At 29.3% G+C, this 12,162-nt stretch overlaps 2 protein-coding genes across 2 annotated transcripts; both read left to right on the forward strand.

The window, feature by feature from the left end:
- Nucleotides 1-253: 253 nt before the first annotated feature.
- Nucleotides 254-4,462, forward strand: LOC113363351 (putative ankyrin repeat protein RF_0381). Its single transcript, XM_026605843.1, has 3 exons — nucleotides 254-394; nucleotides 516-1,929; nucleotides 3,903-4,462. The coding sequence occupies exons 2-3, from the start codon at nucleotides 533-535 to the stop codon at nucleotides 4,411-4,413; spliced, it is 1,908 nt and encodes a 635-aa protein (XP_026461628.1). The 5' UTR covers nucleotides 254-394; nucleotides 516-532; the 3' UTR covers nucleotides 4,414-4,462.
- A 2,463-nt stretch (nucleotides 4,463-6,925) lies between these two features.
- Nucleotides 6,926-12,061, forward strand: LOC113363252 (nischarin). The gene is made up of 4 exons (XM_026605740.1): nucleotides 6,926-7,456; nucleotides 7,825-8,080; nucleotides 9,220-9,332; nucleotides 11,348-12,061. The coding sequence occupies exons 1-4, from the start codon at nucleotides 7,016-7,018 to the stop codon at nucleotides 11,954-11,956; spliced, it is 1,419 nt and encodes a 472-aa protein (XP_026461525.1). The 5' UTR covers nucleotides 6,926-7,015; the 3' UTR covers nucleotides 11,957-12,061.
- The last annotated feature ends 101 nt before the right edge of the window (nucleotides 12,062-12,162 follow it).

Here is a 12,162-nt window from a genome sequence, read left to right on the forward strand (position 1 = left end):
TAAGTTTTACTTAAAAAATACGTTGTTTGTGAACAGTTTGTTTTTGAATTTTTAAAATAAACTACATATTTGTGCGACCCTGGTTTCTTGGAAATATTCTTACGTGCTGAGCGCCTGATACATTTGACAGCTCCAACAGCGAGGACGTCATTTGCAATTTGACTTTCAATGCGAAAGCATGCCAAAATTTAATTGTTAAATTATTAGATTTAGTGTTTTAATTGTGTGTGTTATGATTATATCTTTGTGTTTTTGTGTTTTAATTGTGACAGTGTATTGCAGATGTAAACATTGGGAAACTGCCATAACGAACTTCAAAAGTCAAATTATTCAAAAGTTTGTCAAACAAGAAACGTCTTCCATGTATGATTGCATTTGGATCTGAAAGTTTATGGTAATACATAGATAAGTTAATACGATAAAGATACATAAATAATAGATAGTTATACTTACATAAATAAGCATAATGTAGTTATATATGTTATTTGTGTATTAATAAATGTATGTACTTTTAGGTTATATTTTTGTCACTATGAATGCTTCTAAGTATTATGAGTTATATAACGCAGAATTTGCGAAAGCAAAACAATTAATTGAATGTGATAATTTGACATACCTAGATGATCATTCACACCACTACCCTTTTCTTTGCAAAACCCATGCGCTTCACCAACAGGAACTTCATAGATACCTTCTTGATGTTTATTTCAAGCGTGATTTGTTCGAAAAATGCATCACTCTTCCTCTCCACACTTCTATCATTGCTGGAGATTTAGCTACTTTTAAGTATCTTTTTGCTAATATTAATACGATTGAGCACGGCCACACTGTTCTTCATTCGGCCATTGGATGTGGAAATGTAGAATTAGTGCAGTTGCTTTATCAGAACGGTGTTGATGTCAATTGGAAGTACGATAATAATTATTATCCATTGCATATTGCAGCTGCTATAGGATACAAAGATATGGTATGTTTTCTTTTACAACGTGGGGCTCTAGTGAATATGCAGGACATGTTTGGAGATTCAGCTTTGAGCCTTGCGGTTAAAGGAGGGTATTTGAATGTTGTTTTAGAACTGTTGAAGTACAAACCGAGTGCTAATATTTTAAGTAAATCGCTCAAGTATGCATTTTCTAGATCCGGTGATGTATTCATTGATATTATTGAAGCTCTTCTTAAATATATAGTTTTAAACGAACATCCAACTGTTGTGTGTGAAGTATTGAATCACAGAATTTGTTGGGTTAAAAATGGACAAAATTGTAGTTATACGCTTTTACAATCCATAGCTATCAGAAAACAAACTAAACTCATGAAGTTGTTAATTAGTTATAATGTCGATGTAAATGCACGTGATGATCTTGGTAGAACAGCTTTGCACTTTTTTAATATCTATGACGAGTGCCCATACAAATGCCCAAGAGAGTCTTTTGCATGGTCTAAAGTCGATTGCGCTGAGTTATTATTAAAGAATGGCGCTGATATAAATGCTCAAGATAATCTTGGTTGTACACCGCTTCATTATGCTGCCAAAAATGGTCACATCGAACTTCTAACCATTTTGTTACTGCACAACGCTGATTTGAATATAAAAGATAAAAATGGATGGACTCCTCTGCATGAAGCTACTGCTGGATTCCATGGTTTCTGTGTTAAAGTTTTAATAGAGAATGGAGCTGAAATCAATTGCAAGACGAATAACAATGAAACACCATTGCACATATGTGCTAAAAAACCTGATACTCAATTTTTAACTAAAATCCTTCTCGACTACGGAGCAGATATTAACGCAACTGATATTAATGGCAATACAGCCCTCCATATTGCTTCGGATAAACAAAATCATTTTCAAATGCTTCTGGACTATGAGGCTGATATAAATGTTATCAATAACAACAATGAAACTTGTTGTAAATACGATACCGATAGGTTGGTATGCAAAAAAATACACAGGTTCACTCTTCTGGGTGATAGAGTTGATAGTCAAACCGAACTTTGTGAAATATTATAAGCATATGAGAAGTGGTTTAATTAACTTTCCGTAGGGTAAGTTATAGTAGTAAAAAAAGAATGAAAATGAAAATGTTTATATATCTTTACATTTCAAAGGTTTTTGAACATTTTGGCATACCTTGGAAAAAATCGATGTATGTGTGTGTGTGTATGTGTGTGTGTGTGTGTGTGAGTGTGTGCGGATACAACTTTTCGTCGACGATTTCGGGAACACCGATCAACCAATTTGAATAATTCAAAAAACATTCGATTCGTATGGATAAGGAGACGTGCTGATTAGTTTTTGGCAAAGGCAGGTCTAGTCGTTCTGAAGATACGGACAAAAAGTGCCAAAAACGGTAACTCAGTTTTTAAGAGAATAGAGCGTCCGATTTTAATAATTCAAAAAACATTTTACTTGTATTGACAAATTGAAGAACCGATTAAATTTTTGGGAAGGCAGGTCCGGCGGTTATGGACCCTCAATAAAAATAAGTTAAAAAAATGTCATTTGACGGTCAAAAATGTTCATTAGACATATATGTACATCAAATTATCAGATATTTTATAGATATTTTAATAATGTGTACACATTTTGTGTAATTTTTTTTTAGGTTCCGTACCAAGATTTTAAATTCTCGTATTTAGTTCAAACATCAAAATGTTCTCGACATTTTCTCGTATGGAATAACCAATTTCTATATTTGAAAAATCATTCGGTTCGTACTCGATCGCGAGGCGTTTTTGCAAAAGGCAATTTTGCCGTTTCGGAGGTATGGAGCGCAAAGGGTGTAAAGCCGTTAATGCAGTTTTTGACAGAACGGATCATCCAATTAGATTAATTCAAAAACATTTTGCTTGTGTAGACAGTGTGCAAAAAATGCTTTTACAGAAAATTTCGTGATTTTGAAAATTTTCAAAAAAAAATTCAAAATTTTCAAAAAAAAATTAAATTTTCAAAAAACTCAAATTTTTTAAATTTTCATCATTTTGAAAAAAAAATCTAAATTCCGAAAAATTCGAAAAATATCAAAACTAAAAAACTACACAAATTAGAGAATATTTCAAAATTTTCAAAAAAAAAATCGGATTTTTTCAAAAAAAAAATCTATATTTTCAAAAAAAATAAATTTTCAAAAAAACTCATTTTTTTTTAATTTTAAATCTAAATCTAAATTTTGAAATATATCAAAATTAAAAAAAAGATTTTTCATAAAAATTTGAGATCATTTGGAAATTTTCAAAAAAATCGGATTTTTTCAAAAAAAAACCAAAATTTTCAAAACGAAATCAAAATTTCAAAAACTCATATATTTGAAATTTTTCCTAATTTTGAAAAAAAATCTAAATTTCGAAAATTCGAAAAATATCGAAGTTAAAAAGAAAGATTTCTTACAAAAATGTGAGAATATTACGAAATTAAAAAAAAAATCGGATTGTTTCAAAAATTTCCAAATTTTCAGAGAATTTAAACAAAACGATTTTTTTTTCAAAAATTCCAAAAAATTTCAAAATTGTCAAAAAAATCAAATTTAAAAATACTGAACAAATTTATTGTGAACATACACATAAACAACTTTGTTTTTATTAAGCACTTATAAATTTACAGTATGTATTTATAATAAATAATCTATTTGAAATTATTCATAACAATTATTGATTATTTTTATTTCTCCAATGTTTAATTACGGTACGGGAACTTCCAGCAATTTGCCTTAAGGCACGATGCCATGCTCTCACTAGTTTTTATAATTAAACCACTTCTCATAGGCCTATAATATTTTACAAGGTTCGGTTCGACTAAAACTCTATCACCATGCAAAGTTTCATCAAAATTCCAGAAGAGTAAACCTGAGGACTCCCTTATTAGTGTTATTTACGCTATTTAACATTAATATTTTTTATTACAGATTTTTCATGATACACTTTATAGTCAGATTGGTATTTCAACGTTTAGAAGTCAATGAACAAAATTTAGCAGTTGTGCAACAGTGGTTCCGTGCAGATAGAACAAAAACACTTATCGAAATGATTTATTGCGTATGGGAAATTAGAAACATGTCCGGGGAAGTAATTAATCATACTAACATAACTTTTAATGATTTCATACTAAAAGATATACCGTCGATAGTGAAGTTAATTCAAAACAAACATGTTTTGGAAGCTTTAGAAACTAGTAGATATGCATCCAAGTATCCATTGCATGCTCTTTTCATAAAATGTAAGCTTACAAGAGCTCTTCTGAGGAAGAGATTAGTAGAAGACTGTCATAAGATTTCACATATTATTTTTCCCTTTTTGCCGCACATTTGTGTTGCACAAATTTTAAGTAATTTGGGAAACATCGAATTGATTCGTTTGATGGTTGCTGCTGAATCTCAGGGAAAATCATTACAGGTAAAAATGAGATATAATTTATAAGAGACAGGGAAGATTTCTTTTTTATTATGTAACAACGACTGATTTTAAAAGACTTATTAGTGAATTAAGTAAATATAGTTGAATAGTATATTGTTATTATGAATATCGTTTATATATGAATAGTATATAATTATTATGAATATAGTTTATATATAAATAGTATATATATAGTTATATTGTGTAGAGCTTCATACAAAGATTTTAATGTAATAAAAAACAAAATGTTTTTAAAAAAATTATTTATTAACTTGATTTTGATTAGATATAAGCAAACGAAATACTTATATTAAGTATATATAAAAAATAAGCAATAGTGGATTTTAATAAAATTATGAAAGGGTGGAAATTATATAAAATACTAGCAAACCCGACGGACTCCGTTTCGCCACCAGATGGTTTCGTGAGAAAGATGAAAAAATTCTTTGTTTGTTTTATATTTGAAAAGGAAAAATTTGATTTTATTGCACAACAGTAATGAATTTATTTAGATTACAAAAATGAAGTATTTTTTAGTTGAACTTCTCTAAGTAAATGAAAGTAAATCCGCAAATTTTCCGTTTCATTGAAGTGCTCCTTGGTAAACCACATTTTTTGTTTTTTGGTCTGACGTTAACACAAACAAAGCGGATGGTTTTCCAACTCGTGAACAGGCAACGTATAACTGCCCATGTGAAAAACAATGATTTTCTAAATAATCTATTCGAAATTTATCCCGCCAACACTAAGCGATTGGCCTTGCGACTTGTTATTGCGAACGCAAGGCGAACTGGAAATTGCAATCGTTTGAAGTCAAACGGAAGACCAGTCGGAATCATTGGTATGTCACCAAATCGCCAGCAATTTTTGACTGAATTGTGAAATTCAGTGCGTGTACATCATTATTCTTTGCGGCAAGAATTGCTCGTTGACTTAACCAAGCATAATTAAATTACGGTGCGTGAAGTTCCAGCAATTTGCATTAGGGCACGATGCCATGCACAACTAATTTTCTTAGCTATAAACCTTGCGGAGCCCGAGACATTTCCAACGAATGCAAAATTGTCGAAATCGGTTCGTGCGTTCTGGAGTTAATTCGTCAGGAAGGAAAACCCGACTAATTTTTATATATAGATAAGCAAACCGAAACAATATACTTAAAAAATAATAAATACTACAGGATTTTAATAAAATTATGAAAGGATGGAAATTATATAAAATACTAGCCCATCCGACAAGCATTAAACAACTGTTTTGCCATAAAAAATATTTCTTGTATTAAAATAACTAACGGATTGCAAATGTGGTGCATAAGTGAAAGGTAAATATAGTTATATTGATGGTTTACCCACTGCAAAGCATACCACATTTAAATAATTATATATTGAATGTTTGTTCTAACAAAAAATCAAATTTTTTGCTAGAAATTTTTGAACATTTTGCCATACTTTAGTAAAATTTGATGTATGTAGGTGAGTGTGTGTGTGTTTTTTTTTGTATAGCGAAAGAAATTTCTTTTTCCATCCCACACTAGGTCTTTTGTCTGGGTATGTAGGACCTGGGTATAATACCGACTAAAACTTCCGCTTTGCCCTTGCTTCCGGTTTCCACGGTAACCGCCGTTAGGCATTACTTAGTGGGGGGAGGATCTAGAATGTTACGGAGACAGAGCAAAGAGTGCAGAAAATAAAAATTAAGTTTTTGAGAGAACCGAGCATCCGATTTGAATGATTCAAAAACATTCAGTTCGTAATGATGGGGAAAATGGGTGATTAGTTTTTGACAATGGCAGTTGGTGTGGTTTTAGAGATACTGAGCTAAATGTGCAAAAAATGGCAGTTTTTGAGTGAGCTAAGTATCCGATTTGAATGATTCAAAAAACCTTTGGCTTGTATTGACGAAACGATTATTCTTGGCAAAAGCAAAAAAAAAATTTTTTTTCACTTTTCAAAAAATATTTTTTTCAATTTGAATATCAGAAATATTTCGGACTTTATTTTTAATTCTAACTGCGATCTAAAACTCACTAATATACTTGAAATGAATGATTTTAACTTTGCAATTCAGTTTATACAATTTTTAGAAATATGAGATAAGGTCCCTTGTTCTAACTCCGTTTGATCAAGTTGTGCTTATTTACTTTTTATGTAAACGTATATAAACGTAATCGTTCAATTTATAAGCTTTTATATTTTGTCTATAAAATATAAATAACAAAGTATTTATAATAAATATATTTGAAAGTATTTAATATTCTTCGAATATTTCATTACGGGAAGTTCCAGCAATTTGCCTTAAGGCACGATACCATACACCACTAATTTAATTATTTGTGTTTGCAATTGGTATATTTAAAGGTAAGATATAATATCAATATCAATAATAATAATAATTAAAACATATTTAGTTTTAATAAATCAATTTTAAATTTTGAATTTCGCGGGTTAAGTGCCTAACTTCAACTTGGTTCAACTGTCATCCGATTTTGCACAATCTCAATTGTCAATTTGACATTTCGCTACTTAGTACATTTTCATAACTTTGAATAAATTATAAATATGTAAAATCATTGCTAGCGCAACTTAGATATTATTTTATAATAATAAGTTTTAATAATACTCCAACAATGTCTGACTTCCAAAAATACAACAACGAAACAAAAATATCTGTCACATCCACTGAAGAAATTGACAATGTTATTTATTATTTAATAGAAGTAAAGATCGACAAAATAAAATGGGTGGTTAAACATAGATATAAAGACTTTTCAGAACTACACGAATCTCTTGTCAATGATCATGGTGTTGCAAAAGACACTTTGCCACCAAAGAAAGTTATAAGGAACAAATGTCCAAATTTCATTGAAAAACGTAGAGAAGGACTGGAAGAATATTTGAAAAATCTTTTGGTTTATCTTCAGAAAACAATGCCGAGAGAATTTGCAACGTTTTTGGATATGGATAAATATGATATATTGTTTCTGCTGCAGAGCATGGCTATTAATTTTTTTAATAATGCCGAGACTTATTTGCAGAACTGCAAAAGTTTTAAGTTCACACCATTAGAGGTAATAGATAAAATTAATATCTAGTTGTAAGTATAAATAATCATAAGAATTAAGATTTAGTTGTCTATATAAAAATTTAGCTAATTATATTGAAAATAAGGGCTTCGTTTTTATCAAAAACTATTCAATGGTAATATCAATTGTTATCATTTGGACATAATTATAAAATCTTAATGTTTTAGAAATGTTTTTTAGTGTTATTTAAGAATAACCTCCAAAAGTTTAAAATGTATTTTTCTTATAAAGTAGTATAAATTTTATTTAATTTATATATATATATATATATATATATATATAATATATATATATATATACACATATATAATTTGTTTTTTCTATTTTATAAATATTTTTTTATTTGTTTTCAGCTCTATGCAATAAGTCAAAGATTACCCCGTCCATGTCCACCACTAGAGTTAACAGAAACACAATATGACTTCAGTCATATATTGGACTTCTGTTCACAATTAAAAGACGTCATTATCGAAGGCAGTGTGAATCAGAAATCCTTTCTGAAGACGAGTAATATAATTCCTAATGAGCTAACGTTTGAAATGTCAGTATTTAAAAATATACAAAAGTTGGAAGTTATCGGGATACCTATGGGAAATATATATAGTACAGGTAATAATAATATAGTCTTTAATTTTCATAATCTTGTACGATATATTAGTTGCTTTTTGGCAATTATAATTTCTATAGTACATTTTGCTTACTAATACTTTAATAAGCATTATTGTTTATGTTCAAATCTTAGGTGAATTAATTTGTAAAATCTAGTTCATATGAGCACTCTTCATATTGAATGCCAAACAAATGAATTTTTGACACATAAAACAAAATTCTAAATCATTTTTTTAATAAGTAGTAATATTTTTTTGTATTGTTAAATAATTTAGTACATTAAACCAAAATGCAACATGCATAAGTTTAAAAAAATAATGTATATGCAATTTTGGACTTGTCGCATTAATTATTAAACTTAATTATATAATTTCATCTGCCAAACATATACTGTTGACTGTATCTTGTATTATTTTAATTTCTGGCACATCTCAGCTGCTTTTCGGCAACAATAATGTAGACACTACATTTTTCTTGTATATTACATTCTAATATTATCTAGGTTCATAATTTCAGCTACAATCAAATTTTAAGTGAACTGACATTTCTAGCTTTAATGATAAGTGGTTTTTTGTAATTTTTACCATTCATTTCTGCAATATTACTATAGTGTAATAGTTCGTTAAATCTTAAAAAATTTTTTTGACAAACTCTGAAAAGAATTATCAACATCTGAATAACCGTTAGGAGAAGTATCAAATCGTACACCCGTACAGAAGAATTTTATATGTGAGATGGATAAACTATCTAGAACCCTCTTAGATCTTGACTAGATCTCTATAAGATTATGACAGAATGCTTATAAGATTTCCAGTAGATTGATATTAGATTTTAATCAGTTTTTTATTTGACTCGATGGAGATGCTCTAAAGTTCTTGCCAGATTTTCTCACTAGATCCATCGTGGATTCTCACCAGAATCCAATGAATTTGGATTTTTTAATTTGCACAATCTTTTTGAAAAACGACTTGATTAAATACTAGTACATATTATTGGCAAAGTTTTCATGATTAATATATTTTTTGTTAATTCAAGAATAAAACAACAGTTTGGAAGATTTAATTAATTTTTGCTTGAGCCACTGTGGCCCGGAAAATTTATATTTCTAATCTCCATATATATATAGATATTGCTTTTAGGTACTATGAGAGAAACATTAAGACATCTTTGTGTCAACAACACTGGTGCTGAGCACATTTATGATATTCTTCTTCCCGATGTTGTACATAAACAAGAATTTACTTCATCACATGTAAGATATTATTTATTTTTCATTTATCACTTATTTTTATCAAAGATTTATATTTAATGAATATATTTATAATAACTAGTTGAAAGTGGCATTTTGCCTTAAGGCAAGTTTCATGAAATTAAGATACTTAGATAAAATGTTTATTTCAAAAATAAAGTTATCGCTTTTAGTTCAATCTAAACATTGCGATTTCGAATAGAATTTTCTCAAACACACTTAAATTAACTGTAATTATATTAATTATATTGCATAGACACTATAGTGCTTGTATGTCCTAAAATTGTAATTTATTATTCAAAATTTTAATTAATTTATTTAATTCAACCAATTTTCGTAGGACTGTACAGTGCATGAACTTTATAGTCATGTTAAATTTTATTAAAAACGTCGAAACTTTTTTTGAGATTTTTATAACATCTGTTATAAGAGAATACTGGCACGATTATGTATATATTAAGTATGTAGTCCTTGATATTATTCGATGATTGAAATTAATGGTTTATGTATTTACAGAACTAGAGGAGTTTTTTTATTATTATATTATTATTTTTGCTAATCCCTTCCTTATCAAATTTATCCCAATAGCTTTTAAATTTGTGAAAATCAAATTTTGACTTATCGCAACTTCAAAGCGACTTTTGGAACAAATTTTGACTATCATCGTTTTTTTAAACATTGATGAATTTTAAAAATTAGGACTGTAATATTTTAGTATATTCTTTAGGATCATGATATCTATCAATATCAAAAGTTTGATCGAGTTTTTGTTTTCAATCGTTAAGTGTGAAGAAACGGCTCGTTTGTTCACACTTTGGCCAATCTTTGTCCAAAACTAATCAACGAGATCCCAAATAAATTTTTTTGAATATATTTTTAATATTTAAAATCGATTTCGAATTTTTGGTTAAAACGCGAACGAAAATTTTTTCACTTTTTTGCTAAGGGCGTCTATAAATCACGTGAGGTTTTTAAGAGAGGATTTTTTCAAAAAAATCCAAACATTTGAAAAAAAATCAAAATTTTACATTTTTTTCACATAACTAAAAATACACGAGATGTTTTGTGCGGGAGGGGGGATAATTTTGAATATTACCACGTATCACCAAGAAGAAAAGGGGGCCCAAAAATCCTCAAAATGTCGATCACGTGATTAATGGGCAACCTTAGCAAAAAAGTGGAAAAAAATTCGTTCACGTTTTAACCAAAAATTCTGAATCGATTTTGACAATTAAAAAATTATTCAGAAGATGTTATTTGTGATCGCGTTGATTAGTTTTGGACAAATATCGGCCGAGCCGTTTCTTCATAATTAATTAACGCCCCTTAATTACGAAAAAATGGCTCGGACGATCGTTGCGCAAATCGAATTACATCGAATGATTTTTAAATTTTTGAACTAGATTTAGCAGTTTTTGATTTTTTTGAAAAATCGTCACTAATGTTTTCAAACTTTGATGAATTTTTAAAATAAAACGACTTGTCGTGGGGGTTTAGTATGTTCTGTAAGACCATGATATCTATCGCAAAAAAAAATTATTAAAATCGTCGGATTTTTTTTTTCAACAGTTTATTACAAGAAAACGATCTTTGTCCAAAACTAATCAGTACGATTCCCAACCAATGTCTTTCGAACGGTTTTTGAATTTTCAAAATCGATTCAGAATTGCGGGCTAAAACGTGGACGAAACATTTTTCACTTTAATACCACATATTGCCACGCAAAATTAATAAACGCTAGTCCTCATCGAGATACATCGAATGGCTTTTAAATTTTTAAAATCGGTCCATCCGTTTTTGAGAAAACGTCGATTTATGGTCAAAAATCTGTTCACATACACACATACTTTTTCCAAATTCGGTCTCAAACGGACCTGAAACGTCGAGAAAACATAAAATTAGCGAATCGGATTTTTTGACGAAAACATAAACTCCTTCGGGAAGTTAATAAAAATCCCACTTACAACTAATTGATTAGACAATAACAATTGTTACATAAATATATTTCTATTTTCCAGACTTGGAAATCTCTCACCGAAGCAGACTTTAGTTACAACGAAATAAAAGACATAGACGACTCCATAAAACTGATGCCAAGTGTAAAAACTTTAAATCTTGTACACAACAAATTATCAGACGTTAAAAAAATATCGAATCTATCTCAACTACCTCAATTGTGCAATTTGAATCTATCCGAGAACCACTTCTACAGCTGTGCCGACTTGCATACAAGTCTGGGAAATATCGTTTGTTTAGATCTATCCCAGAATTTTATATCGAGCCTTTCAGGTTTAAGTAAATTGTACTCCCTAGAAAGCCTCGATGTTAGTTGTAATAAAATCACGGATATAAAAGAGATTGTCCACATCGGTAGTTTGCCGTGTTTGGAAAATGTTAGAATAACAGGCAATCCTTTATCCTGTATTGTTGATTATCGAGTCAAAGTCCTGGAGTTGTTTAATGCTCGAGCGAATGATATTAATTTAGATAATGAAAAACCGACTGTGCAGGAATTGGATAAGGTGAGGGTTTTGCAGGCTTTACGTATTGCTAAAGAGGGAATTGCACCTTCTTTTTCAAGTAATAATACCAGTTTGTTCCCGAATTTGGTAAGCAGTGGTTCTTGATAGTATTTAATAATAATAATAGTTAATTAGAAAAGGTAAAACAAATTTAGAAACGTGAATAATATATATTTATATAACGATTTTAATATGTACATATAATGATTGAGGAAGTACTAATTAGTAGAATTTTTAACAAAGTTAATAATGATTGTAAATAATAAATATTGTAATTAATATATTTTAATACTACAATATATTTATAACGT

This window comes from Ctenocephalides felis, unplaced genomic scaffold, assembly GCF_003426905.1.
Source record: "Ctenocephalides felis isolate EL2017-DRISC unplaced genomic scaffold, ASM342690v1 CF-g0.4_SCAFFOLD_00845, whole genome shotgun sequence".
Classification (NCBI taxonomy): domain Eukaryota; kingdom Metazoa; phylum Arthropoda; class Insecta; order Siphonaptera; family Pulicidae; genus Ctenocephalides; species Ctenocephalides felis.

What these genes read in the sequence shown, in the direction of transcription:
- LOC113363351 (XM_026605843.1), top strand. Translation starts at nt 533, where the DNA reads ATGAATGCTTCTAAGTATTATGAGTTATATAACGCAGAATTTGCGAAA. An exon ending in TGTAAATACGATACCGATAG is followed by an intron (nt 1,930 to 3,902) that starts GTTGGTATGCAA and finishes TTTTTATTACAG; the next exon opens with ATTTTTCATGATACACTTTA.
- LOC113363252 (XM_026605740.1), top strand. Translation starts at nt 7,016, where the DNA reads ATGTCTGACTTCCAAAAATACAACAACGAAACAAAAATATCTGTCACA. An exon ending in GGGAAATATATATAGTACAG is followed by an intron (nt 8,081 to 9,219) that starts GTAATAATAATA and finishes TATTGCTTTTAG; the next exon opens with GTACTATGAGAGAAACATTA. An exon ending in AAGAATTTACTTCATCACAT is followed by an intron (nt 9,333 to 11,347) that starts GTAAGATATTAT and finishes TCTATTTTCCAG; the next exon opens with ACTTGGAAATCTCTCACCGA.